Below are 26,134 nucleotides of genomic sequence, written 5' to 3' on the forward strand. Positions count from 1 at the left end.
TAAACTTCTAAGATGACAAATATCCGTTTCTAGTCAGGTCAGAGTTCCCCGCGGGCTTCCAATATAGAAACAGATTCCGTTTCAAAGGCTCAACTGGTGAGCTTTCATTTTGCATCTGACAAGAAAATGATTCACTTGGATGTCTTTTCTGAAACTAGACATTGTGCCAACTGCAGGGATCCTGCCAAAAACATTTCACGCATCTCCTTCCGCAACCGAAGTGATTTAGCTAAGATGCGACACTCTCGCACTGCAGGTTTTCCTATTTTTACGAGTGGAAGTCAGTGAACTGGCTGGCATAGGGAGACCAGCAGCAAGTTGACATCCTGTAACCCAGTTTAATTGCCTAAACATTGTGGGGGGAGGAGGGGGGGAGAAGAGGAGTGGGAACTGAATTTGCATTTCTTCACCGTCAATCAGCATGGGGATGTCCTTTCACCAAGACACCATTTTTCCCAGATCTGGTGCATGTCTGCTTGACCAATCAGGCCAATTGCTGTCCATCTTTTGATGTATGGAACTTTCAGCCGGGAGGTGTGACTGTTCTTCTCAGCGGAGGGTTGACTTCCTTGTGCATGCTGAGGACCTGAGGTCCCCTGGTTTCTTTACATACAGTAATTCTGAGGGACGGTAGCTCAGTGGTAGAGCATCTGCTTGGGAAGCAGAAGGTCCCAGGTTCAATCCCTGGCATCTCCAAAAAGGGTCCAGGCAAGTAGGCGTGAAAAACCTCAGCTTGAGACCCTGGAGAGCCGCTGCCAGTCTGAGAAGACAATACTGACTTTGATGGACCAAGGGTCTGATTCAGTATAAGGCAGCTTCTTATGTTCATATATATATGTTCAACCTATTGTTGTCGGGTTGCCATTTTTCTGAACTCTGTAATGTGATTTTCCAGTTTAAGTCAAGTGACTCCCAATGGTGGCTCCTAGAGATGTAAAATTCCTAGTAATTTTGAAGCCATAAGGGGGGGGGGGGGCAGGACTTTTTTTTTGTTCCCCTCTCCCAAAGGAAAAAAAGAAAATTGGGAGAAAACTTGAAATGCATGCAGTACTTACTGTCCTATCAAACCTAAACTAATTTCCCTGCTTTCACAACGTAAAGTGCATCATTTATAACTTAACATAATATAAAATTGCATTGTGGAATTGGTGGAATTTAAAAGTTACCAATGCCTTTTGTTTTATACAAGCAAAATTGCAAATATAGCCAGTATATGAGAGAAAGCTGTGAGCTGATACACCCTGTGCTGTTTTAGCACGTGCTTTATTTATTTTATCTGATTAGAGAGAGCCACGTTCTCAATGAAACTTGCGGTTTCCTTCTGAGACGTTGGTGCAGTTTCTGCCCAACTCCTGTTCTGAAGACAGCTCTTCAATCCAAGATGCATTTCTGCACCTAGAAGGATACCTGATCTTCACAAGGGGGAGCATGCAGGGCTTTCATTGCTTCTCAACAGTTGTATGCCTCCTGTTGTCCTTTTTTACTGCTCACCTCAAACTACTGTGACACATTTATCCACAGATGGGGCAAAAAGTAGCTTATTGCTCTACTTTGCAGGAAGGGAGGGGCGCCAGGAGGTGACCTCAAAAGCAATTTTCTCATTCAAAAAGAAAAAAAAATCACAGGAATTTTTTTCAGTACTCTCCAAAATTTTCAAATGTTCCATTGGGGGAAAAAAAATGAAAAAAGCCTTGGGGGAAAAATGGGTGGAAAACCTAGGTGTTTTTTTTTTTTTCAGTTTCCCTCCCCCAGTTTTTTCCAGGCTTTCACATGTCTAATTGCTTCCATTACTGAAGTAACGAATTTGGAGAGTTCATGTGTTTTCTTTCTTTCCCCTGACAGATGTGGGCCATGTTTAAGGATAGCTCCTGCATTCAATGCTTTGAGCAATAAATATCCCCAAGCAACCTTTTTGGAAGTCGACGTACATCAGTGCCAGGTGAGTTGTGCTGGTTCTTGTTGATGTGGTTGTATGCAAAGAAGCAAAACACAGTGGTTAATGGGATATTTCCCCTGATTTGAAATGGGGCACCCACTGATTTTTATACAGTGTAACTGCTGCATTATGTAGAAATTAGCTTGTGTTGACCTTTAAAGCCCTCTATGGCTTGGGATCAGCATACCTGAATGATTGCGTACTCCCCTATGAATCCACTGATTACCTCTAATCTTCCAAGGCCCTGCTTTGGGTGCCCCAGCTTTCTGAGATTATCCACGTGGCAACCTTAGAAAGGTGACCTTGATCTCTTCCCAGATATATTCTTTTGTCCTCTTCTATCACCACGAGGGAAGACTTTTTTTTGGTTTCATCTTTCATTCCCTCAGTGCTCCCTCCTTCCTCGTTGAAAAACAATTTTTTTTTGCAACATATTGAAATATATTTAAACATATACTTTAAGACTTTAACCAATACATTACAAATTTCCCCCCCAACCCTCAGTTTCTTGACCTTCGCCAGTGCTTAAAATAATTAAAAAAAGAAAAAAAGTAAAATTCACAATTATAGAATCTTCACTTAGATTTCCAGTTATCTTAACACAAAATAAACCAAGACTATGCGTTAGTAATTATTAATATTAACCTTCTATTTTTCTCACAATCTAACCACCTATAAAATTGCATATCAGATCAGAAAACCATATTAACCACTTTATCTTCCCATTAAAAGTTCATGTAATATTATCAAAGACCACTAAGTGTCTCTTGACTTTCCATTGTTTTTCAACATATTGAAATTTCTTCCAATCGTCCTTAAATTTTTCTGAATTAGTCTTTTAAGATTCTAGTAAGTTTATCCATTTCACTCCAGTGTAACACTTTTAAGATCCAGTCCCATTTCTCTGGTATTTTATCTTGCTTCCACATTTGCGCATTTGTGCTCCCTCCTTCCTGTCCTGCATTTAATTCCTTTTTTCCCGGCGCCTTTAGATATGTATTTTAGTTCTCGTTTTAATGGTTTTACGATGCATTTTAATGCTTGTTTTAACTGCTTGCCACCTTGGAGGCCCAAGCAGAAAGGCAGTGTAAAATTTTTGTCATCAAAAGCCAAAACTTTCCAAGACAGTTTAGATGGTTGATACTGCTTGCTTAACTTGTCCCCTCTCTTGATACCTTTCCTTGCAGGTGGCCCTAGCAAGGGACTTCCTTCCTTTCTTGCTCTGCACATGCCAGGATGGGAAATGACAAGTTTCCTTATTGCTACACAATTACTGAGGCTGTCCTAGCTCAGTTGACTTCTCAGGGGCACAAAAATGCATCCTTAGCTGCCGCCTTGATGCCAGCTGATATTTGATAAGAGGTTTTGGTTATCCAGTTTTGTTCACCTTGGACTCATACAGCTGTCTGTCAAAGTCAGAATTCCACTTGGCAGTTAATCACACAAGTGATACCGTATCTCTTGCATTATCAAATAAAAATAATTTGAGCTGCTCTGTTTTCCTTTTTTATTGCCCCGAGGCATTCTGTTCGGAGATGAGAAGCACAATAAGATATTTGAAGCATTCAGTTAAAGAGGTTTAGAGGCAGCAGGTATGTTGCCTCCAACGCCAGCCTGCAATTTTCATGCCATTCAGTTCTAAGCCAAAGTTGGTGAAAAGAAAATGTGTTGATGCAAAGTGAAATTTACAGAAGCTGTATAGGGGACACAGTCAGCTCTGTTAGCCCTTGACTGTACAGGCTACTGAACAACCATTTCGCCTCATGGGACAATAGATCAGCTTGGATCCTGAACTTTCACTCCACTTGCACAACTCTTCAGCTGTTTGCAAGTAGTTCTCCGATGCAGGGTGTGTTCCTCTGAACCGTTCACTGCTCTTGCACAAAGAGAAGCACATAGTGTGCTACCAAGACATATCAAGAGGAAGAAGTATATTGCAACTCTGTTTCTGAGAGAACATGTGTGACATTCAGTGCAGCTTCTGGTGTGTGTCCCCTGCAAACACCTGCCTTCTGCATTGGATGCACTTTTGCTCTCAGGTTTTCATACCAACTCCTGTAGTTCCCCCGTCTTTTGCATGTACCTTGTGAAGCAGCCAATGATCGCCTTTACTGCTTTATTTATTACAGTCCTAAAGTTTTAGATGGCATGTAGTTTGAAAGCCAGCATGTAGACATTCTTCCCTGTACTTGGGATTGGTTTTCAGGTTCTTTCTCATTGAAGACCAAATTATTTTTTCAATATGGCCAAATGTATTGCAGTTGCTAAAATTTATATAATTGACTTTAGATGTGTTGTGTCTACTCCTTGCTTTGAAAACTGGAGAACACTGCTACAGGGATCTAACAATTTTGTCTTCTTTGGCATGCTAGGGAACAGCAGCAACCAATAATATATCAGCCACCCCTACGTTTCTTTTCTTCCGGAACAAAGTGCGAATCGACCAGTATCAAGGAGCTGATGGCGTGGGGCTAGAAGAGAAAATCAAACAGCACCTAGAGAACGACCCTGGAAAGAACGAGGATACTGATATTCCAAAAGGATATGTATGCACATTTTATTTAAATACTATTCTAATGATTTATACTTGCGCTGCGTTATAAAGTTATTGAACAGAAATCCAGTAAGGTTGGCGTTAGTCATACAGTGTCTGTTGACTACCTGTTTGCCTGCAATCCAGTATTTGAATCAAGAGCTGCCACTGTGTAAATTTCACTTCATCTCTTTTATTTCATTCTGGTGTCCTTTCTTAGTGAGGGCTGCTTAACCCCCTTCCCAGCCCTTTGTCAGCTGAGGAAGAGCCAATCAGTACAGCAGATCTTCTCCTACTGGTTATCTACTAGAACAGCAGGCATTTCCAAATAGGAGTACAAGGAGTCATGAATGGCACTTCTGGATCACAGATATTAAAACTTGTAACTTCTGGATCACAGATACTAAAACTTGTAAGAACATAGGAGAGGCCATGTTGAAAATAAGCTGCCCAGCCCACAGAGCACAAAGTACAACTGATTTTTGTGTACCCGTCACTGAAATTTCACCGTGGCCACTATTTCAGTTCCAGAAAATACCTCAGAACTTTAATCAAGAAATCCGCACAGTAGGCCCATGGATAGATACGGAACATTTATGCCAATAAAGGCTAGCTTGACTTGACTTGACTTGATAGGGAACATTCTTCTGGAAATGAAAAATAAAAGGTGTGGAAACTTTTTTTAAAAAAACCCAAGCCTCCACTTACCGAGGGATGGAATGAAACCTCGCAACCCTCCATAGTGAGATTTTGGCATCCATTTTGAGGAAAGAGGAAAGAAACCTCTTGGCAGGCCCTGATTCTGGGTTCTGGCCTGGGTTGAAAGAAATGGCGACTGGCTGTCGGCAAACACCTTTTAGCATGTTTCCCGTGTTTGAGTCTTAATCTTCCGCTCCTGCAGACTGCAGATCAAAGCCTCGCCTGACAGCTGGAGTAACAAACACATGTAAATGAGCGCCATAATGTGACAAAACACTCCACTGGAGCTGTCATTTTCATGACAGCTTCTGAGCAATATTTGGCTTCATGTGCCTGCTTTAAAAAGGAGGTCCGTTTTTTTGCCCCCTTCGCCGAAATGTTAATGAAACCTTTTGACAGGGCTCAGCGCTCAATATTTCAGTGAGGTGCCAAGGCTACTAATAGTTCATAAGCCTGAATGGCTCGCGTTCCATTGCTCTGCTGTTGTGAACGTTTGTCTTACCTATTTTCCAAATCCAGTCCATTAGCTGAGGAAACAGCTTTGCAGAAACCTAGAATCTCTTTAAATTAAAAAGGAACTAGAAACAAGTCTCTTTTGATACGTGAAGTATGTTAAATTCACAGCTGAATAGATCCTGACCCTGTCATGCTAATGCAACCCAACTGACTTTCCCAGCTGAATCTTTCTTATGTAAATAACCTCCAGGAGTATTGTCTGTGAATTTGTGTTCACTCTAGCACCATTAATACTGCTTGAATCTGCTCCATTTTGGGTTTAGGAACGTTGTCTTTGCCACTGCGTTCATTTGTTTAGTGCGGATGTAGTTAGTGATGCTAATTAATTTGACAGCTTTAACTTCTGAAGAACCATCAACTCTTACCTATACTGTAACCAGGACTTTTTTGTAGCAGGAACTCCTTTGCATATTAGACCACACCTCCCTGATGTAGCCAATCCTTCTGGGGCTTACAGTAGGCCATGTAATGAGAGCCCTATAAGCTCATGGAGGATTGGCTACATCAGGGAGGTATGGCCTAGTACGCAAAAGAGTTCCTGCTACAAAAAAAAAAGCCCTGACTGTAACGCTGTTCTGGCATTGTAAAACTTGACTAAGTGGAGAGTTTTGGAATTATTCTTTTTCTCTAGGTCTGTCGGGGCGTTTATGCCTTGCTTCAGACCCGAAGCAGCTTACAAAATAACCCACAGTGCAACTTAAACGCCCTGACTTGGATAGCCCAGGCTAGCCTGATCTCAGCAGCTAAGCAGGGTCAGCCTTGGCCAGGATTTGGATGGGAGTCATGACACAGGGTCATGACACGGAGGCAGGCAATGAAAAACTGTCTCTGAATGTGTCTGGCCTTGAAAAACTGGCAGTCACTGTGTGTCTGCTGCAACTTGACGGCCAAAACAACAACAACAAAAGCATTGAATACACAAATATGACTTAAATAAAAACCATTCAGGAAACTGTCTTATTGTAGGCTGCTATCAGGCCTGGATAAATATGTTAAGAACAAAAGAGAAACCATGTTGGATCAGGCCAGTGGCCCATCCAGTCCAACACTCTGTCACGCAGTGGCCAAAAACCCTCAGGTGCCATCAGGAGGTTCTCTAGCAGGGCCAGGACACTAGAAGCCCTCCACAGACAAAAAAATCCATCTATACCTTGTGGCTAATAGCCACTGATGGACCTCTGCTCCATATGTTTATCCAGTCTCTTGAAATCATCTATGCATGTAGTTGCCACCACCTCCTGGCGGTGAATTCCATGTGTTGATCATCCTTTGGGCGAAGAAGTACTTCCTTTTATCCATTCTAACCCAACTGCTCAGCAATTTCATTGAGTGCCCATGAGTTTTGTATTGTGAGTAAGGGAGAAAATATGAAAATGGGAACCATATAGCAAACAAACACAGATTTATTATGTGGACTTGGAAGTGCTGTCTGTACATTCACAATACTGCGGACTAGATCAAGATGGATAGCTGTTTTAGTCCGTGGCAGTAGAAAACAGCAAGTGTCCAGTAGTACCTTAAAAACTAACAGAATTTGGATCAGGGGATGAGCTTTCACGAGTCTCTTCTTGAGATTCCTGAATCTGAAGATACTACTGAACACTTGATCTTTTCTAATACTAGAAACTATAATTAGATTCAGGGTACAAAAACTGAAAACATTGACCTGTTCAATAGTGTATTCTCAACATATACATTTAATCAGGGGTGGAATTCTAGCAGGAGCTCCTTTGCATATTAGACCACACCCCACTGCTGTAGCCAGTCCTTCCAAAAGCTTACAAAAAAGAGCCTTGTAAGCTCTTGGAGGATTGGCTACATCAGGGCTGCGTGGTCTAATATGCAATGAAGCTCCTGCTAGAATGCCACGCCTGCATTTAATTATGCTTTAACAAATTAATTAAGCTTGAAAAATAAACTTGCACAGTAATTATTATTGCAACCTGCATAAAAATCTTCCTGTTACACAGTTTATAGCAGGGGTGGCCAACAGTAGCTCTCCAGATGTTTTTTGCCTACAACTCCCATCAGCCCCAGCCAGCATGGCCAATGGCTGGGGCTGATGGCAGCTGTAGGCAAAAGACATTTGGAGAGCTACCGTTGGCCACCCCTGGTTTATAGAAAGCATTTTCAAAGAATAAAACCTTGCATGTAAAAATATTCCACTCATTCCAAAACAGGAAATATTTTAAGGGGGCTTTTTTTTTGCCTGGGTTCCCAAATCTCTCTGTTTTTCTATTTAAAAACAAAAAATCGAATTGTACTTATGAACTGGAGAGCCATTTTTGTGTAATCATTAGAGTGTCTGGGAGACACAGACTCAAATTCCTACTCCGGCATGGAGACTTGCGGGGGGACCTTGGATTAGTAGTTGCCCACACTCAGCATAACCTACCTCACAGGGTTGTTGAGAGTAAAATTTCTACTGATCCTCCAAAGACAGAATTTAGAGTGCTCAGCTGGCTACAGTGACCAGGGTTGAGGAGATAAGAAGGTTCTGCTCCACAAAGGGGAGGAGGCACGGCTCAGTGGGAAAGCATCTGATTGGCCTGCAGGAGGTCTTAGGTTCAGTCTGTGGTATCTCAAGTTGAAGGACCAGGCAGTAGACGATGTGAAAGACCTCTGCCTAACACCCCGAAGAGCAGCTGCCAGTCTGAATAGACAGTACTGACCTTGATGGACCAAGGGTCTGATCCAATATAAGCCAGTTTGGTGTAGTGGTTAAGTGTGCGGACTCTTATGTGGGAGAAGCGTGTTATAAGGGCGGGGTATAAATCTGCAGTCGTCTTCTTCTATAAGCTATAAACTTCGTCTCTCTGAATCAGAGACTCAGAGCGGCTTACAATCGCCTATATCTTCTCCCCCCACAACAGACACCCAGTGAGGTGGGTGGGGCTGAGAGGGCTCTCACAGCAGCTGCCCTTTCAAGGACAACTCCTACGAGAGCTATGGCTGACCCAAGGCCATTCCAGCAGCTGCAAGTGGAGGAGTGGGGAATCAAACCTGATTCTCCCAGATAAGAGTCCGCACACTTAACCACTACACCAAACTGGCTCTTTTATGTGTTTTTTGTGTTGAAGGTGATCTTATAGTGTCTGAGCCTTTCTCATTCTCAGAAATTTTCCTTCTTAGTTAGAAATTTTCCTCCTTAGTGTTGAGGGAACTTTCATAGTAAACCCAGCATTTCTTTTTGTTTAACTTGATGCACTATGACATGAGTCCTTTCTTGTGTTTAGGTCATTAACATAGGCAAGGCATCACTTGATTTTGCCATCCATCGTGTGATAAGTGAGCATGTGTGGACAGTTCCTTGATTCCCCCCGCCCCCCGCAAGCTGAAAAAGCAGTTGGGGAAGAGGCCAATAGAGAAGTTTTAGCTGTAAGGAAGTAGGAAATGTGTTCCAAACATCAAAGCTCCTCCAATGAAAGTTTTTGGACAGAGGTTTCTGTGTTGTCCTGTCTTTCCCTCTTTCCTCCCTGGCCTTGCTTTTATGCATTTTCACCAGACCCAGGAAAAGGAGAAAATTGGTCCTGATTTATAACTTGTGAATATATATGAACTGGAAGTGGAGGTAGCAGTGAAGGGCTTATCCCTTAAAGGAAACCTGGGCTTTGCTCCTTATCCTTTGGTATGCTACTGCTCAAGCATGTCTTGTATACATATGCAGCTCAGCCACCTAATCTGTGCCACTCTCTTCTTTCCAGATGGATTTGTTGCCGTTTGTCAACAAAGCCGGTTGTGAATGCCTTAACGAAAGTGACGAGCACGGCTTTGATAACTGTCTACGCAAAGACTCTTCTTACCTGGAATCAGACTGTGATGAGCAGGTATTTCACTTCCAAAGAATGTTTAATTAGTACTTCTAAGGAGAGTCTTATGAAAGAGAGAGAGAGAGAGAATAGGCCCTCCATTTGTGCATTTTATGAGCACAATCCTATGTCAAGTTACTGCCATTTAAGCCCGTTGATTCCAGCAGTCTTAGAAGAGATTTGGAGTTTTGCTATTTTGTTTTTGAAAAACTGTTAGACATCTTAAACCATGAGGAAATAAATAAATATTGTAATACATAAATACCAGGCACCTATGTCTACATATATAGGGCCAAGTCCAGGCTGTAGCCTGCAGAATGAAACCATAAATTCAACAGATTCCGATGTGTAAATATCTCTCTCTCTCGGCTTGACTTCGCGAACGAAGATTTAAGAAGGGTGCAGTAGTCCACGTCTGCTGCAGGCTCGCTGGTGGCTGACAAGACCAATGCGGGACAGGCAGGTCCGGCCACAGTGGCTGCAGGGAAAAGCCTGATTTAGGGTTGGTGCTGTAGCAGTGCGATTCTTCCTCAATCAGTACAATCAACACCGGAAATATGCTTACTATCACACCAAAGTGTGTGCAAACATATATTTTAGTGACAAAGACTTAACTACAGGACTTTTTTTTGTAGAAAACAGCCCAGTAGGAACTCATCTGCATATTAGGCCATACACCCCTGACACCAAGGCAGCTGGAACTGCATTCCTGTGCGTTCTCGCTCAGAAAAAGCCCTGCTTAACAACATTTAAACATACAGTAATGTTTCCAGAACAGCATCTAGTTACAAAATGCAATCATGAAAGTCTAACTGTGAAAAAGTTCAAAACTCCATATATGGGGCAAAGTCCTCTTCCTGCGCATTTCTCTACGTCCTGTTGTCTTCTGTGCTGCTACCAAGGAATCAAAAAAATTCCACTGGAGAGAGAAAGGGGACCATACTCCTATGGTCAAATTATGGTTTTGTTTCTTGTCCCTTTGTCAGCCTGATCTCTCCACAACCATCATTCGACGGAACCACAGAGAAATACTTTTGCTTTCAGATCAATATATTTTTTGCTCTACACCCATTGATCATAATTTGACTTAGGGGGTACGTCCCATTTCTCTCTCCAGTGGAATTTTTTTGATTCTTTGGTAACAGCACAGAAGACAACAGGACATAGAGATGTGCACAGGAAGTGGACTTTGCCCCATATATGGAGTTGTGTGGACTTTTTCACTGTTAGACTTCTGTGATTGCATTTTGTAACCAGCTGCTATTCTGGAAGCATTACTGTATGTTTAAATGTTGTTAAGTCTTTGTCTCTAAAATATGTGTTTGTACACACTTTGGTGTGATAATATTTCCGGTGTTGATTGTATCGTTCCATGAAGAAGAATGAAACCAGCAGATGGATATTTCTCAGTCTCCCTGCTCCTACTTCACTGCCCTGAATCGCCCTGAAATTCTGCTCTTGGCAGGTCAAAGGATTCTTGGAAGCTGTGGGAATGGTGGAAACAGGCAGAAATTGTACTCTGCCAGCAGAAGTGCCAGTGTAATTGCTGTTGCACCAGCAGAAAGGCATTTTTTAACCTGACCCACTATAACAGGGTGGCCAAACTGCGGCTCAAGAGCCTCATACATCTCTTTCACACTCATTGTGTGGTTCCCAGAGGCTGAAAGGAAAGGTCCCCTTTGCAAGCACCAGTCGTTTCCGACTCTGGGGTGACATTGCTTTCACAATGCTTTCACGGCAGACTTTTTACGGGGTGGTTTGCCATTGGCTTCCCCAGTGAGGAGGAACTTAATGCAGGCTTACGCGTAAGTAAGCGTGCTTAGCATCAGGACCTGAGTCAGCCTCTGAGTGCTGACACATAGCTGGTCAACTATTTCCACCATGTGTGAAGTGTGGAAGAAGTGAAAATAGGCAGGCTTGCAAGCTCTTTTCCTCCAGCACAGAGGTTGCTGGAGATCTAGTGTACGGAAAGAGAGTACAAGAGCTGAGTGAGCTACTGGAAGGAGGGACAGAACTAAAGAGGGTGGTGCTGGGTTCCTAGCTATTTTTTCATAGCTTTTGTAGGAGCTGTATTTACTAACCTTGGAGTCAAGGCAAATGGTGGTCAGTGTTTTATATGATGCATGTGTCTTTCCTTCTCCCACTGGTGGGGAAAAAAAAATCCCTTACCTTTCCCCACCAGTGGGAGAAGGAAAGACACATGCATCATATAAAACACTGACCACCATTTGCCTACTCCCAGCTATGGGGAGTGCTACTCACAGCTTTTTTTTTTTTTAAGTCTCCTAGCATGGTTGTGTTGTTAAGTGCATACAAATGTATTTTATCTTCTACGTGGCTCTTACATTAAGCAAGTTTGGCCACCTCTGTACTATAACAAATACATTTCTAAAAAATCCTTTCTTCTAAGGTGCTCAGGGTGCAAGCATGTTTCTCCCCTCCTGCATTTATCCTCATGACAGCCATGTGAGGCTAGGCTGAAAGAAAGAGTGACTGGCCCAGGATGTCCCAGTTGAGCTTCTCATCTTAATGGGGATTTGACACCCGCACCCACCCACCCACCCAGATCTTTCCAGTTCTAGTCAGATGCACAAACTCAGTGCTTCATAGCGGGGAAGTCCCCTGAGCATGAGACAATGTACAGATTTTAGGTAACCAGAACCCTGTAGGACAAAACTGAGGCATTTAGCATTTCAGACATCCCTTTCTTTCTCACTGCAATAACCCAATGTGGAAGAGTTGTTTTGCAGTGCTTACCCTGCCCTCAGGATAAAATCTCTAGTCTTACACACACACACACACGCAGGCCCTTAAGAAAGTGGCATGAAGCAACCTGGATTCAAACAGAAGTGGCCCCTCAAAACTTGGGGCAAAATGAACACGAGAATAAGAACTCAACAGAGGAGGCACACTGACAGCCAGTGTGGTATAATGGTTAAGAGCACTGGACCAGTATCTGGGAGACCCGGGTTCAAATGTGCGTTCTTGCCATGGAAAATTGCTGGCTGACCTTGGGCCAGTCATATTCTCTCAGTCTAAGCCTACCTCACAGGGTTGTTGTGAAGGTAAAATGGGAGGAGAGGAGGATGGAGTAAGGTGTTTTGGGTCCCTGCTGAGGAAAAAGGTGGGATACAAATGAAGGAAATAAATAAGTAGCAACAAAGACAGGAGGAAGGAATGGGTTCATCACAAAAAGGCAATTCAGTTACGATAAGAATTGCCATTCTTTGTTTATGCCTTGTCTGCATATAGAATAAAATATGTATGGATTTGTTGTGTGTGGCATAATGTTATGTCCTATTCTTCCCGCCTCCCCCCCTTGGGGAGGGCAGAGGTATTCTCTACATGATTCTTTCCCAGGTGGATGGTATTGGTGAAAGGTTAAGAATCCGTGCTCTAATGGCTCCGCCTCACTGTTTTTTAATACGCTGTGCTGTCTGTTTGCCACTGACCGGGAACAAGCACTGCGATCCAAACCAAAACAAGATTGTGGAATAATATTGTTTATGCCTTTGAAACCTTCCTCACTGCAATTTTTTCTTTTTTTCTTTTTTTTTGCCTTCCGCAGCTGCTTATTACGGTAGCTTTTAATCAGCCTGTCAAGCTTTATTCTATGAAATTTCACGGACCCGATAATGGTGAGTGAAAAGACTTTTTTCAGGGTGAAGTGGCTTCTTCACCAAAAACAGCTTTAGCACCATCATGGTTTTGCTAATACGAAGCATAAGCTGAGGGTTCAATTGCACTTGGTCCTGCTCTCCATGTCTTCTGACGCTATTGTACTGATATCCTCCTATCTTTTCCTTCCATTGAAGAAGAAGAAGAATTGCAGATTTATACCCCGCCGTTCTCTCTGAATCAGAGACTCAGAGCGGCTTACAATCTCCTGTATCTTCCTCCCCCACAACAGACACCCTGTGAGGTGGGTGAGGCTGAGAGAGCTTTCACAGCAGCTGCCCTTTCAAGGACAACTCCTGAGAGAGCTATGGCTGACTAAGCCCATTCCAGCAGGTGCAAGTGGAGGAGTGGGGAATCAAACCCAGTTCTCCCAGATAAGAGTCCATGCACTTAACCACTACACCAAACTGGCTTTCCCCTTGATGTGTTTTATTAGACTGCAAACCTCAGACTCTCGATTGATGTGATCCACAATTGAAATAGCTCAGGCTAGTCCTAGGTCCAAAGCTAAGCAGGGTCAGCCATGGTCAGTACTTGCAGGGGGCACCACCAGGCTTAGACTATAGGGTCACTGTCCAGAGGAAGGCAGTGGCCAATCACCATCTCTTACCTTGAAAACCTCATGAAGTGACAACTCCCCTGGGATTGTTATAAGTCAGTTGTGACTTGACAGCACTTAATTGTGATACTTTGGGAGGCAGTTCTTATCTGAAAAATGGGCTAGAACTAGAACTACGCTGTGACAAGCAAGGGAACTCATGGGGTAGGGGAAATCTGGTGGATCTCCCCATGTTATCTCTACTTTCCTTCCTTTCCTCACAGCTTCTTTTCTTTCCCTACTTTTTTTCTGCCTCTCCTTTTTTATTCCATTTTGCTTTGCTTCTCCACCCCCAGTCTTTCACCTGGTCTTTGCTGTCTGCCCATTTCTTCCCTACACATTCCCGGCCTCAGAGTGAAACTGCGGCCACCATTTTTGAATTGCCCAGGGAATTTTTGTTGCCTAGGCAACCCAAAATGGCTGCTGGGATCTTGTGAGACTGCCTCGTGAGATATTGGCATTTTAAAATGTTTCATCATCTCCTTTATTTTTGAAATTTAAAATTAATATTTCTGCTTCAAGTACTTGGTCCCATTGCGTGAGTGTTTTTAATCCCATTCTGGGGCTGGGGTCACAATTAAATCAGAGACCTAGCACTCCGCTAATGCTGCCTCCATCTAGTCCAGGGTTGGCCAAGCTTGCTTAACGGAAAAACCACATAGAATAAACATAATATATTTTGAGAACTGCAAGACATGAGCATCAGATGTTTGAGAGCTGCAGGAAGGAAGCAAGGAAGGAAGGAAGGAGGAAAGAAAGCAAATAGATGGAGGGAGAGACAGAAAGCAAACAACTTTAACTTTAAATGCATTCTCCGAGCTGCTGACTTGGATTGGAGGAAGTAGAAGATTATATTGGATTTATATCCCACTCTCCACTCCGAATCTCAGAGCAGTCACAATCTCCCTTACCTCCCCCCACCACAGCAGACACCTGTGAGGTGGGTGGGGCTAAGAGAGCTTACAGCAGCTGCCCTTTCAAGGACAACTCTTGAACATTATGAACATATGAAGCTGCCTTCTACTGAATCAGACCCTCGGTCCATCAAAGTCAGTATTGTCTACACAAACTGGCAGCGGCTCTCCGGGGTCTCAAGCTGAGGTTTTTCAAGCCTATTTGCCTGGACCCCTTTTTAGTTGGAGATGCCGGGGATTGAACCTGGGACCTTCTGCTTACCAAGCAGATGCTCTACCACTGAGCCACCGTCCCTCTCTTGAAAGAGCTATGGCTGACCCAAGGCTATTCCAGCAGGTGCAGGTGGAGGAGTGAGGAATCAAACCCAGTTCTCCCAGATAAGAGTCCATGCAATTAACCACTGCACCAAACTGGCTCTTTGATTTAAACAGACAAATGCCTTCTCCAAGCTGGCCAACAGGGCAGTGGGGGCTTTGAGAGCCATACAATATGTGTGAAAGAGCCACGTGTGGGTCCCAAGCCACAGTTTGGCCACCCCTGATCTAGTCCATAGAACTTTCCAATATTGCCATAACATCAGATGGTTTACTCTTTGTACTGGTGGAGGATGCTGCCATTGGTCAAATGGGTGGTAGGATGTGGCCTGTGGGTTAATCTGGATCTGGCCACCAAGAATCATGTTGTCATTGTGTCACGTTTCAGGGCAGAGCTTTGAGCAGTGTGGTCAAAATCACATCGTGGGCCAGTGACACGCAGAGGAACTTTCAAAACTCCACCAGCTATAAATGAAAGATTGGTGCCTGCTCTAAAATTGTTTTGATTTAAAAAAAATAATATTTTCTCACAGGTCAAGGTCCCAAGTATGTAAAAATCTTCATCAACCTCCCCCGATCAATGGATTTTGAAGAAGCAGAAAGGAGCGAGCCCACTCAAGCCCTGGAACTGTCACCAGATGATATTAAGGAAGACAGTATTATCCAGCTTCGCTATGTAAAGTTTCAGAACGTTAACAGTGTAACTGTAAGTTGAAAGCCTTTTAGTTGCAGTTTCATTGAGAGCATCTCAAAAGCCCACCTCCAAGTAGAGTAGAACTTTGAGGCCATCCACCGGCGCTGCGCCACTCCTACAGAGCCCGGTTTTGTCACTACAGATCTGAATCTGAACAAGTCTTTTTCTCTTAGTTGTGACCCTTGTGTAAGAACGCAATTGGGAGGTGAAAAGGAGACTAGAACAGAGTGCCCCCAACGCGGTGCCCACAGGTACCTTTCCTGGCACCTGTCAAGTGTTTTTTTTTTTAGAAAGCAGGCTGGGCTTTGTCTATACCCTTCTTAAAATGTGGTGCCCAAAACTGAACACAATACTCCAGGTGAGGTCTTACCAAAGTAGAGTAAAGCGAAACCATCACTTCATGTGATCTGGACACTGTACTGCTGTCGATACGGCCCAAAATCACCTCTCAGCTGCCTCCTCTCCGCACATCTCTTATTCCCTTAGGAACAGCATTTCATGTAGATCCATGAGCTGCAGTGGGAAGCAGGAGAGTCCCATTCTTCTGGTGGGGACTTCAGTCTGGATCCAACCCCCTTGCTTTGCCTGTGGCTTTTTATCGAATGGGAAAGAAACGGGCTGCCGGCTCTCCACTTCCTGCGTCTCACTGTTAATCTCCTCCATTTCAGTTATTTGTCCAGTCCAATCAAGGAGATGAGGAAGCAACGAGAATCACGTATTTCACATTCATCGGAACGCCAGTCCAAGCGACAAATATGAATGATTTTAAGCGGGTACGTTTAAAGCCTGGGTCTCCAATCACATGGTGGGTTGGGGTTGTTGGAAGCTGAATGAGTGTGGGGTTTTTTGCTGGTTTGGACCTTGAACTTGCACTGCAGCCAGAGAGCTGAAAGCCTCTTGGCTGGATTGCTCTGTGTGTGCTTGCAAGGAATTCAATGCACACTTTCTATAGGGAAAGCTTGTGAGGACTGATGACCTCTTAAGGCAGGGTTTTCCAAAGCAGATTCTTTCCTCTCCAAGAAGTAGGATTTGTAGAGGGATTGGGGGGAGGGGGGTGTAATGGCTGCTGGTCCTCCTTTTTGCAGCACACAATAAGCATGTGGTACTCTCCCCCACCCCCCCCACCCCCCAAAAATGTTCAGAAGCAGTATGATGACTAGCGTTTTGGTTTTCTTTAAAAAGTACACATGCTGTTGTGCGATATTCTCTTACCTCCAAGATGTAATTTGCAGGTAGTAAGAGTGTAGAAAATCATAAGCCCCATAGAAGACATGATTGAAATGGGAATCTAGCTTGGCATTAAAGCTGATCCTGTAATCTTGGAAAGCCTTGCTTGGGTCCCCCTCTACAGACTCAGCCCTCACTGTGTATCTTTCAGTGATTTCTCTGCAGTCGGAAGGGCTCGGGATCTCATTCTTTGGAGCCCAACCAAATAACACTCCAGATGCAAAAAAACCCCAATCCTTAGCTTGTGTGTGGAACTCGCCGACACATTGAGAAGTACTGCTTGGAGGGAGCAGGGCTCATTTTGTAGCAGAAATTCCTTTGCATATTAGGCCACACACCCTTAATGTAGCCAATCCTCTTGGAGCTTGAAGGGCTCTTCTTACAGCGCCTGCTGTAATCTCTCGGAGGATTGGCTACATCAGGGGCGTGTGGCCTAATATGCAAAGGAGCTCCTGCTGCAAAATGAGCCCTGCTAGGGAGTAAGCCCGACTTTTGGCTTGGTGATAGGTAGTGTGCCATTGCAAGGCCAAGGGAGCCGGGGGACCACCTGGCTAGGCAGATTAAAAGATCTGAATGAGGCCGAGGTTGGCATTGCCAGCCAGTCGACCGTTCGAAATGCAGCCAGTTGTGGCTGTCTGTTTAGCCCCAGCCCAATCAAATCAATATTCCACAACGCCAAGAATGTCACTGTGTTGGGTGCTGAGTTTATTTTCTGATACCGGTTTTCTGATGCCGCCCTTTGTTAGCAAAGGGAACGGTGGGGCTGCGGCAGTCAGAGGGGATACCGAGCAGCGTAGCGCGGCTCCTCCTGCTGAGCCGCCTGTTTTTAACTGCGGGCAGGTCCAGCGACGTACAGAACTGATCGTCATGGTCAAAAGTGACTGACTTAACTGGGGCTGCCCGAGTGAATTCATTAGCCTGGCAAAAACTGAAAGCTCTGATGAATCAGCCGTGTCGTTTCAGAAGAACAGATAAATAGTTCGGGTTGGATGCAGAAGGATTCGCCCTACCTGTAGAGGAGGAGAGGGCGATTGTTGTAAAGCGGCCGGACGGACTTGAGAAACACTGTCTTTAAAAACCTCGAGAACCCCTGACTTAAGAAGGACGTTTGCTGGTTTGCAGTGTGCATGTTGGCGTGTTGTGTAGATTTTTTTAAAAAAAATGGTTGGAATTGGCACCGCACAGAGAGCATGTCTGTTCATCCGGCGTGGTCAAGGTTGACGTTGGTTTTTATATTGTAGCCAGCCAAGCATCTTCCTGTTTGTCTGCAGCTTCTTGTTGCCACTTTTTTCATGGCTTCCCCCAACCCTTTCCCCTCCTGTGAAATGGTTGCATCCACAGTAAATATTTGTGCTCCGGTACAGGAATAGGTTTTTAAGATTCTGGGAAATTAGGAAAGAAGCTGAAGTATTCTGAGTTGGAATGGAGTTTTCTCATTTCCTAATGCAATCTGATATGACATCCTGCCCCCTTGTGTCTCAGTCCTGGAGGTTGGTGAACTTTTGGGGACAGCAGGGGAGGGTCTTGGGGAGGGCAATTCAAGAGGAATTGAGTGGGTTTTCTTTGATGTTTGAAGAAGGTATTTTTTCTTTCTCTTTTTAAAACAAATTTGGACCAAAGTGGAGTTTATGTAGAATTATTTGTCTCGGCAAGTGGCAGAAACACCATCTGAGCATGCCTGACATAAGGCATGCCTCAGCTATTGAGGCAGCTCTGGTTGCATCATAAACAGAAGGGTGAATTAGGGGAGCCTCAGACTGTAGCCATGTTGGTCCGCAGTAAAACAGTTAGAGTCCATAGCACCTTAAAGACCACAAGAGTCTCAGGGTATCAGCTTTCAGGAGCTTTGACTCTCAAAAGCTTATACTTCCCTTTCTCACAATACAAGAACTCGTGAACATTCAGTGCAATTGCTGAGTAGTCGGGTTAGAACTGATAAAAGGATGTACTTCTTCACCCAAAGGGTGATTAACACATGGAATTCGCTGCCTCGCTATCTACAAGCATAGATAGCTTCAAGAGGGGATTGGATAAGCATATGGAGCAGAGGTCCATCAGTGGCTATTAACCACAGCTTATCATTGGAACTCTCTGTCTGGGACAGTGATGCTCTGTATTTTTGATGTTTGGGGGGGCACAGTGGGAGGGCTTCTAGCCCCACTGGTGGACCTCCTGAGGGCACTTGGGTTTTTTGGCCACTGTGTGACACAGTGTTGGACTGGATGGGGCATTGGCCTGATCCAACATGCCTTCTCTTATGTTCTTACCTTGAAACTCTTGTTGGTCTCTAAGGTGATACTGGACTTGAATCTAAATGAATTAGGCGAGGGCTCTGCTAGCTGTCTCTAGCAGGTGATGCTGTAAAGGGAGAGGTTAATGAGAATTTGAGGTGCATAAAAGGGGGAGGGTGATACTGGGCAATGAAGACTGTGATGAAGGCTACATGGGAAGGCCCTGGGACCACAGTGAGATTCCATTTGCGTACTCTTACACTTTGAAATACAAAACCTTAAATGGGAGCAGGCTTTTTTTTTGGTGGCAGGAACTCCTTTGCATATTAGGCCACACACCCCTGATATATCCAATCCTCCTGGAGCTTACAGTAAGGAGGATTGGCTACAATCAGGGGTGTGTGGCCTAATATTCAAAGGAGTTCCTGCCACCAAAAAAGCCCTGAATGGGAGGAATGTAGTCTGCCTACATTCAGCATACGAAGAGAGAAAATGTGCTGCTATTTCGATAGGTTCACATCCTCCTCTCTTGAAATAGAAACAAGGATGACCTTGGCAATGCAAAATCCGTTTTGTTGTATTATTTGTATTGCAGCAATGTAGCAGACTGCAGAAATCATAAATAGGGTCATATCTGTATAGCCTTTTTATCTTTGTTCCCCCCCCCCCCCCACACACACACACAGTGGTCATTGATCTCTTCTCCCCAGAATAACTTTAGTTGCTAATTTCTGCTTTGGTCCTAACGGCATCTCATCTTGTACATTATCTTGATTCGATCCAAAAGTGTCCTTCCATTGGTGTAGCATGCTAAGTAGAATGGCAGTTCTGTACTTGGGCTCCACCCAAGTGATATTTTAGGAAGCTTACTGGGAGCAATCAATCAATCATTTTATTTATATCCCGCCCTCCCCGCCGAAGCAGGCTCAGGGAGGCTAACAACATTAAATCAAATACAGTAAGTTATACAATAATATTTAAAAGCAATAGCTAATTTAACAATTTAATTAAAATTCTAAAATTAATAAAATTAACATCCTGGTGCTATTTCAACAGATGGTAAAAATCACTTAAGCAGTCTCTCTATCTTTTAATCAGTGAAGGCCATCCCGAAGAGGATGGTCTTGCAGGCCCTGCGGAACTGTTCAAAGTCCTGCAGGGCCCGCACTTCTTCCGGGAGCTGGTTCCATAGGTGTGGAGCTACAACGGAGAAGGCCCGCATGCGAGTACTCTGTAGTTTTGTTTCCTTCGGCCCGGGGATAGTCAGCAGGTTCTTCCCTGCTGACCTCAGTGCTCTTTGGGGTTCATATGGGGAAAGACGGTCCCTCAGGTAGGCAGGTCCTCGGCCATATAGAGCAGCAAAGTAGGGAAGTCTCATTCCAAGCAAGCTTTATTCTGCTTGCAGTTCACTGGATCCAAGCCCCTGCCTCCCTGTTTGCAAAAATACAGGAATTGACTCGTCAAGGGCCTTGTAGGTCCAGTGACTTACAGAGCTATGTTCACCTTGGTGGGCTGCAAGTTTTGCAAATGCTGGTTTAAAGCAGGGGCTTCCAGCCTTTTCTGAGCCTGTGGGCACATTTGGAATTTTACACAGCATGGTGAGCCGTGCCACAAAATGGCTGCTAGAGGGGGCGGAGCCAGGCGCAAAATGCCTGCTACGGCTTACTTTCAAGTCACACAATGAAGATCCTTGTGCTGCAGCGGCAGCTGCTGCCAAAGTAACAGTCCGCAAAGTAACATTTTCAAAACTGCACCGCTGATTGAATCTCCAGTGCACATGCCCCACCTGGCCCCGCCCCCATTCTAGAAACACTTGAAGGGCCCCGGGAAAGCTTCGGCAGGCATCACAGTGCCCACGTGAACCACACTGAGGACTCCAGTGAACTTTCGCTTTGTATCATGAATGGAGTCTACATTCACAGGAGATTTGACAAATCTGTGCCTGAACCTAGCTGGTATGTTGTTTAATTTATTGTTATACAGCAGCATCTGATAAAAAAATATATTATATCGGAGAAGATCTTTAAAACATTAGCCTTTCCAGGTTAACGTGCCAAGGAAAGCTTCAAGAAGCAGCATGAGCGCTGATTTGATTCCCTTTTCCCTGACTGTCACGTTGAATAAAGACTTGCATGACTCGGCATGCTGCGCGCTTTGCTGAAACGTTGCAGGGTTGAAGTTTAGCGAGCACAAAGAGCCGTCAGCCCTTTCCAATGTCCAAGCGTGACTTTTGACCAGACCGACTTCATTTTCTTTTTTACGTGTTGCTAATTAACACGAGCCCCGTGGCGCGGAGTGGTAAAGCTGCAGTACTACAGTCCAAGCTCTGCTCACAACTTGAGTTCGATCCTGGTGAAAGCTGGGTTCAGGTTGCCGGCTTCAGGTTGACTCAGCCTTCCATCCTTCTGAGGTCAGTAAAACGAGTCCCCAGCTTGCCGGGGGGAAAGTGTAGATGACTGGGGAAGGCAATGGCAAACCACCTCGTAAAAAGTCTGCCATGAAAACGTCGTGAAAGCAACGTCACCCCAGAGTCGCAAACGACTGGTGCTTGCACAGGGGACTACCTTTACCTTTTTCATTAATATTGAGGAGGGAGGGAGAGATTTGGAGTTTGTTTCGTTTTGCCTTTTAACTGAAAAATGTCCTTTAATTATTATTTCCTTGACCTGCACAAGACCAGATGTAAATGTTTTGATAGGAAAATGACTATTAGGATGGGCCCCCACAAGGAGCATATGATTATGAGAGTTCCTGTCACTCTTTTTGTGTTGTACAGCATCCCAAATGCAAGCGCATGAGACGTGCATCCATTTTGGGTATCACCCCCATGGCATGATGCTTCCTGTTCGTTTGATGGCTACTCTTAATCCCTTCGCTTCATTCTAACACTCTCGTTTTGTTTTTTACTATCTTTCAGCATTTCCCTGGCCCCAAGAGATAAAAATGCAGAAGATATAGACATATATCTTACGTTAACAAGATCTGTCCTTCCACCACCCCCCATCCCAGTTCCCTCTGCTCATCTTGCCTTTTCCGCCATTTCACTGCTTATGGCGCCATCATTGCCTACTTCTCTGCCTCCTGGGACAGCATTCCTGGGCCTCTTCTTTTCTAACGGACTCATCTCTTTATGTTTTTTAATGTCTCTTTCTGTTACCGGCAAGGCAACTTCTTGTCATACATCCCTGTAATTCAGATACTTTCATATCTTGGGTTATCATTTCACACTTGTCTTTTCAGAGCTGGTTTGGTGTAGTGGTTAAATGTGTGGACTCTTGTCTAGGAGAACCGGGTTTGATTCTGTAGTGGTTAAATGTGTGGACTCTTGTCCAGGAGAACCGGGTTTGATTCTCCACTCTTCTACTTGCACCTGCTGGATTGGCCTTGGGTCAGCCATGGCTCTCACAAGAGTTGTCCTTGAAAGGGCAGCTGCTGTAAGAGCTCTCTCAGCCCCACCCACCTCACAGAATGTTTGTCTGCTGAGAGCCAGTCTTGTGTAGTGGTTAAGTGCACGGACTCTTATCTGGGAGAACCAGGTTTGATTCCCCACTCCTCCACTTGCAGCTGCTGGAATGGCCTTGGGTCAGCCACAGCTCTCGCAAGAGTTGTCCTTGACAGGGCAACTTCTGTGAGAACTCTCTCAGCCCCACTTACCTCACAGGGTGTCTGTTGTGGGGGAAGAAGATAAAAGATTGTAAGCCGCTCTGAAACTCTGATTCAGAGAGAAGGGCGGGGTATAAATCTACTGTCATCTTTTTTCTGTTAGATATTTTCCAAGGATGTTAGCTTGCAGTTCTTTTGTGTGTATTGAGTCTTGTAGGGGAGGGGAGGGCATGCTTTTGCAAGATCACTTGATGTTGAGAAGAGCAAAGATTGCCGTATTGGTCAGCTGATTGCCCATGAAGCCAAGAATGCCACCGATTAGGTGGCAGAGTGTAATTTAGTGTCAGCTGTTAGCAGGGCTTTTTTTGTAGCCAGAATGCCTTTGAATATTAGGCCACACCCTCCTTATGTAGCCAATCCTCCAAGAGCTTACAAAAAAGAGCCTTGTAAGGATTGGCTACACCAGGGGTGTGTGGCCTAATATGCAGAGGAGGTCCTGCTGGAATTCTAGCCCTGATTCTGCATATAAAGGGCCAACGGGCAGAGTGCAGGTCCATTCAGTGGGAAGCAAAGATAAGGCTGAAATGTTCCTTTGCTGGTACTGGTAGAGAATGAAAGCTGGCGGGCCAGTTGTCTTTTTAAAAAAAAACACTAACAACTTGACCACAATTGACAGTTGCATCGAATTTTTATTTCTCTTTCCTTCCGAGAGCTATAGGTGGCATATGTGGTTCTTTCCTCTTTGTTGTATCCAGGGCTTCTTTTGCAGAAAAAGCCCAGCAGGAACTCATTTGCATATTAAGCCACACCCCTGGCATCATCATTGTTTTGTGCGGGGCTTTTTTGTTGAAAAGGCCTGGCAGGAACTCATTTGCATATTAGGCCACACTCCCTGACACCAAGCCAGCAGGAACTGCATTCCTGCTCAAAAAAAGCCCTGATTGTATTTCACACCAATTCTGTGAGTTAGATTGGGAGGAGAGAGAAGGACCCAGTACTACCCCCAGACCCAGCCATGCCCATTGCCTCCTGTGCTACCAAAGGGTTGGGAGCAAGCTGAGCCCCTGTTGGGTACTACCTTGGCTACCTGCTGTGACCTAGCTGGAAGTTACTTCTAACAATAATCAGATGGCTGTAAGATCCAGGTGGGTAGCTGTGTTGGTCTGAAGCAATAGAACAAAGTTTTGAGTCCCGTGGCACCTCTAAGACCAACAAGGTTTAATTTAATTTAATTTCAATTTATACCCCGCCCTGTCCTGCAAGCGGGCTCTGGGTGTCTTGCAACATTAAAAACCTTACAGAAACATTACACAAACCACATCCAGTCTAGATAATATCATAATTACAGAATTAACAGAAACCATGATCCACATCATTGGCAACAAGTCATAAACCAACATATAGGCTGGTAGTATTCAGCATAACATAAGCACCAAGATGGTAAGGTGCTAATAAGGTGCGGGGGGAGCGATGACTTCAGGGGACACCCACTGATCAATTAAAAGCGTGGTGGAAGAGCTCTGTCTTACAGGCCCTGCGAAACTTAGATAAGTCCCGCAGGGCCTGGATCTCCAGCGGGAGCTCATTCCACCAGGTGGGGGCCTGGACCAAAAAGGCCCTGGCAAGAAGATGTTGTGCAGCTGACCTCAGAACCCGGGGGGGGGGGGGCTCATGGGGAGAGACGGTCCCAAAGATATGCAGGCCCCAGGCCATAAAGGGTATAATTCTGGGTATAAACTTTTGTTTGCATGCACACTTCATCAGATGTATTGACAGTGTAGGTACAGTGATGAAGCATGGAGGCACACAAGCGTATACCAAGAATTAAACTTACTTTGTTGGTCTTAAAGATGCCACTGGACTCAGTCTTTGTTCAGAAGGTTTGTAAGTCATACATCTCCCCCTCCCTCCCCAATAAAGAATCTGAACAGAATTAATCCCCGATGGAGGGAAACAAGTCATGTGGACTTACTACACAAAGTGCTGGATTGATAACCAGTTTGCTTTATTTCCGTTTTTAGCCATGCACGTAAGTTGCTTGGTTGGTACGGAAGAGCGTATGCAGTCCGTTCCCATTGTGCTGACAAAGTATCAATGCCAAAATGTTTAATGTTTTTCTTTCCAGGTAATACACATGGGCCAGTTGACTATTTCCCCCTTCTGAATGGTATAGATGTAATTTTGTTTTTAAAAGATGGTTGGTCTACCTCTGCTAACCTCATACGTTTTAATTCATCGATGTAACTCTACTTAATCCAAACTGGAGCACCTTGCTTTTAAAACAAGTGAAGAATAAATGTCTCACTCTTTTGGTCTGGTTTAATTTTGCCTTTGATAACATAATTAATCAAATTTTAACAGATTGGATTTTTTTTTTTTTACACAACATTGTGGTGATGTGAGATTTTAGTTCTGTTTTTGGACACTCTCTTCAGAAAGGTCCTTTTCTGCATGCCACTGTATAGCACAATGCCTATTCTGCTAGGTTAGCTTAGGCTAGCCTTGATTTGGGGGATCAGAGGGAATATTTGGGATATATGACTATACACTGCACAGATCAATGCTGAATAATGGATATTGGGCTTCAGAAGTTATCAACCTTCCTTCTGCTGACCAGAACACTAATTATTTTGACATCTTTGTTATCAGTTAAAGCTGAAAACTGTCTTTTTAAATGCATAGCGTGTTTAAATTGGCCTGTGGAATTAATGACCCCCAGTATGCCTTTTGGGTAGGTAACATTCTGTTACTTGGCAACAGAAGATAGCTTGAGGGTCACTGTGCTGTGTGCCTTCTGAAATCAAAGTTGGTAAAACTGGAATAGGACTGTCTTCTCTTAGAGCGTTTGGTGTAGTGGTTAAGTGTGCAGACTCTTATCTGGGAGAACCGGGTTTGATTCCCCACTCCTCCACTTGCACCTGCTGGAGTGGCCTTGGGTCAGCCATAGCTCTCATAGAGGTTGTTCTTGAAAGGGCAGCTGCTGTGAGAGCCCTCTCAGCCCCACCCACTGTCTGTTGTGGGGGGAGAAAATATAGGAGATTGTAAGCCGCTCTGAGTCTTTGATTCAGAGAGAAGGGTGGGGTATAAATCTGCAATTCTTCTTCTATAGCAGCCTGTTATATATACACATAGGCTACAGGTTTCTGCATAAGCTGTGATTTCTAAACTTCATCCCTTACTTGAGGACAGATCTCTTTTTATGGATGGCTTCTGACTGACATGTTCACACCTTGGTACTAAGTGTTCGAGCCTCAATGCATTGAAACCTGTTGTGCTCTCAGTAAAGACATATATACAGGACTTTTTTTGTAGCAGGAACTCCTTTGCATATTAGGCCACACCTCCCCGATGTAGCCAATCCTCCTGAAGCTTACAGTAGGC

At 44.4% G+C, this 26,134-nt stretch overlaps 1 protein-coding gene across 3 annotated transcripts in view; it reads left to right on the forward strand.

Annotated features, from left to right (window-relative positions):
• Positions 1 to 26,134, forward strand: part of TXNL1 (thioredoxin like 1) — a 36,154-nt gene that overhangs the window by 7,668 nt on the left and 2,352 nt on the right. The window contains exons 2-8 of one of the 3 annotated variants that reach the window (XM_060236134.1): positions 1,843 to 1,939; positions 4,309 to 4,482; positions 9,389 to 9,511; positions 13,062 to 13,131; positions 15,532 to 15,704; positions 16,361 to 16,465; positions 24,879 to 25,076. In XM_060236134.1, the coding sequence (XP_060092117.1) occupies positions 1,843 to 1,939; positions 4,309 to 4,482; positions 9,389 to 9,511; positions 13,062 to 13,131; positions 15,532 to 15,704; positions 16,361 to 16,465; positions 24,879 to 24,917 (781 nt within the window). In that variant the 3' untranslated portion in view covers positions 24,918 to 25,076. Of the gene's footprint in view, positions 1 to 1,842; positions 1,940 to 4,308; positions 4,483 to 9,388; positions 9,512 to 13,061; positions 13,132 to 15,531; positions 15,705 to 16,360; positions 16,466 to 22,067; positions 22,178 to 24,878; positions 25,077 to 26,134 lie in introns of those variants that run through there. The other 2 variants (XM_060236136.1, XM_060236135.1) reach the window with 2 other exon arrangements.

Source organism: Heteronotia binoei, chromosome 4 (assembly GCF_032191835.1).
Source record: "Heteronotia binoei isolate CCM8104 ecotype False Entrance Well chromosome 4, APGP_CSIRO_Hbin_v1, whole genome shotgun sequence".
NCBI classification, from domain to species: Eukaryota; Metazoa; Chordata; class Lepidosauria; order Squamata; family Gekkonidae; genus Heteronotia; species Heteronotia binoei.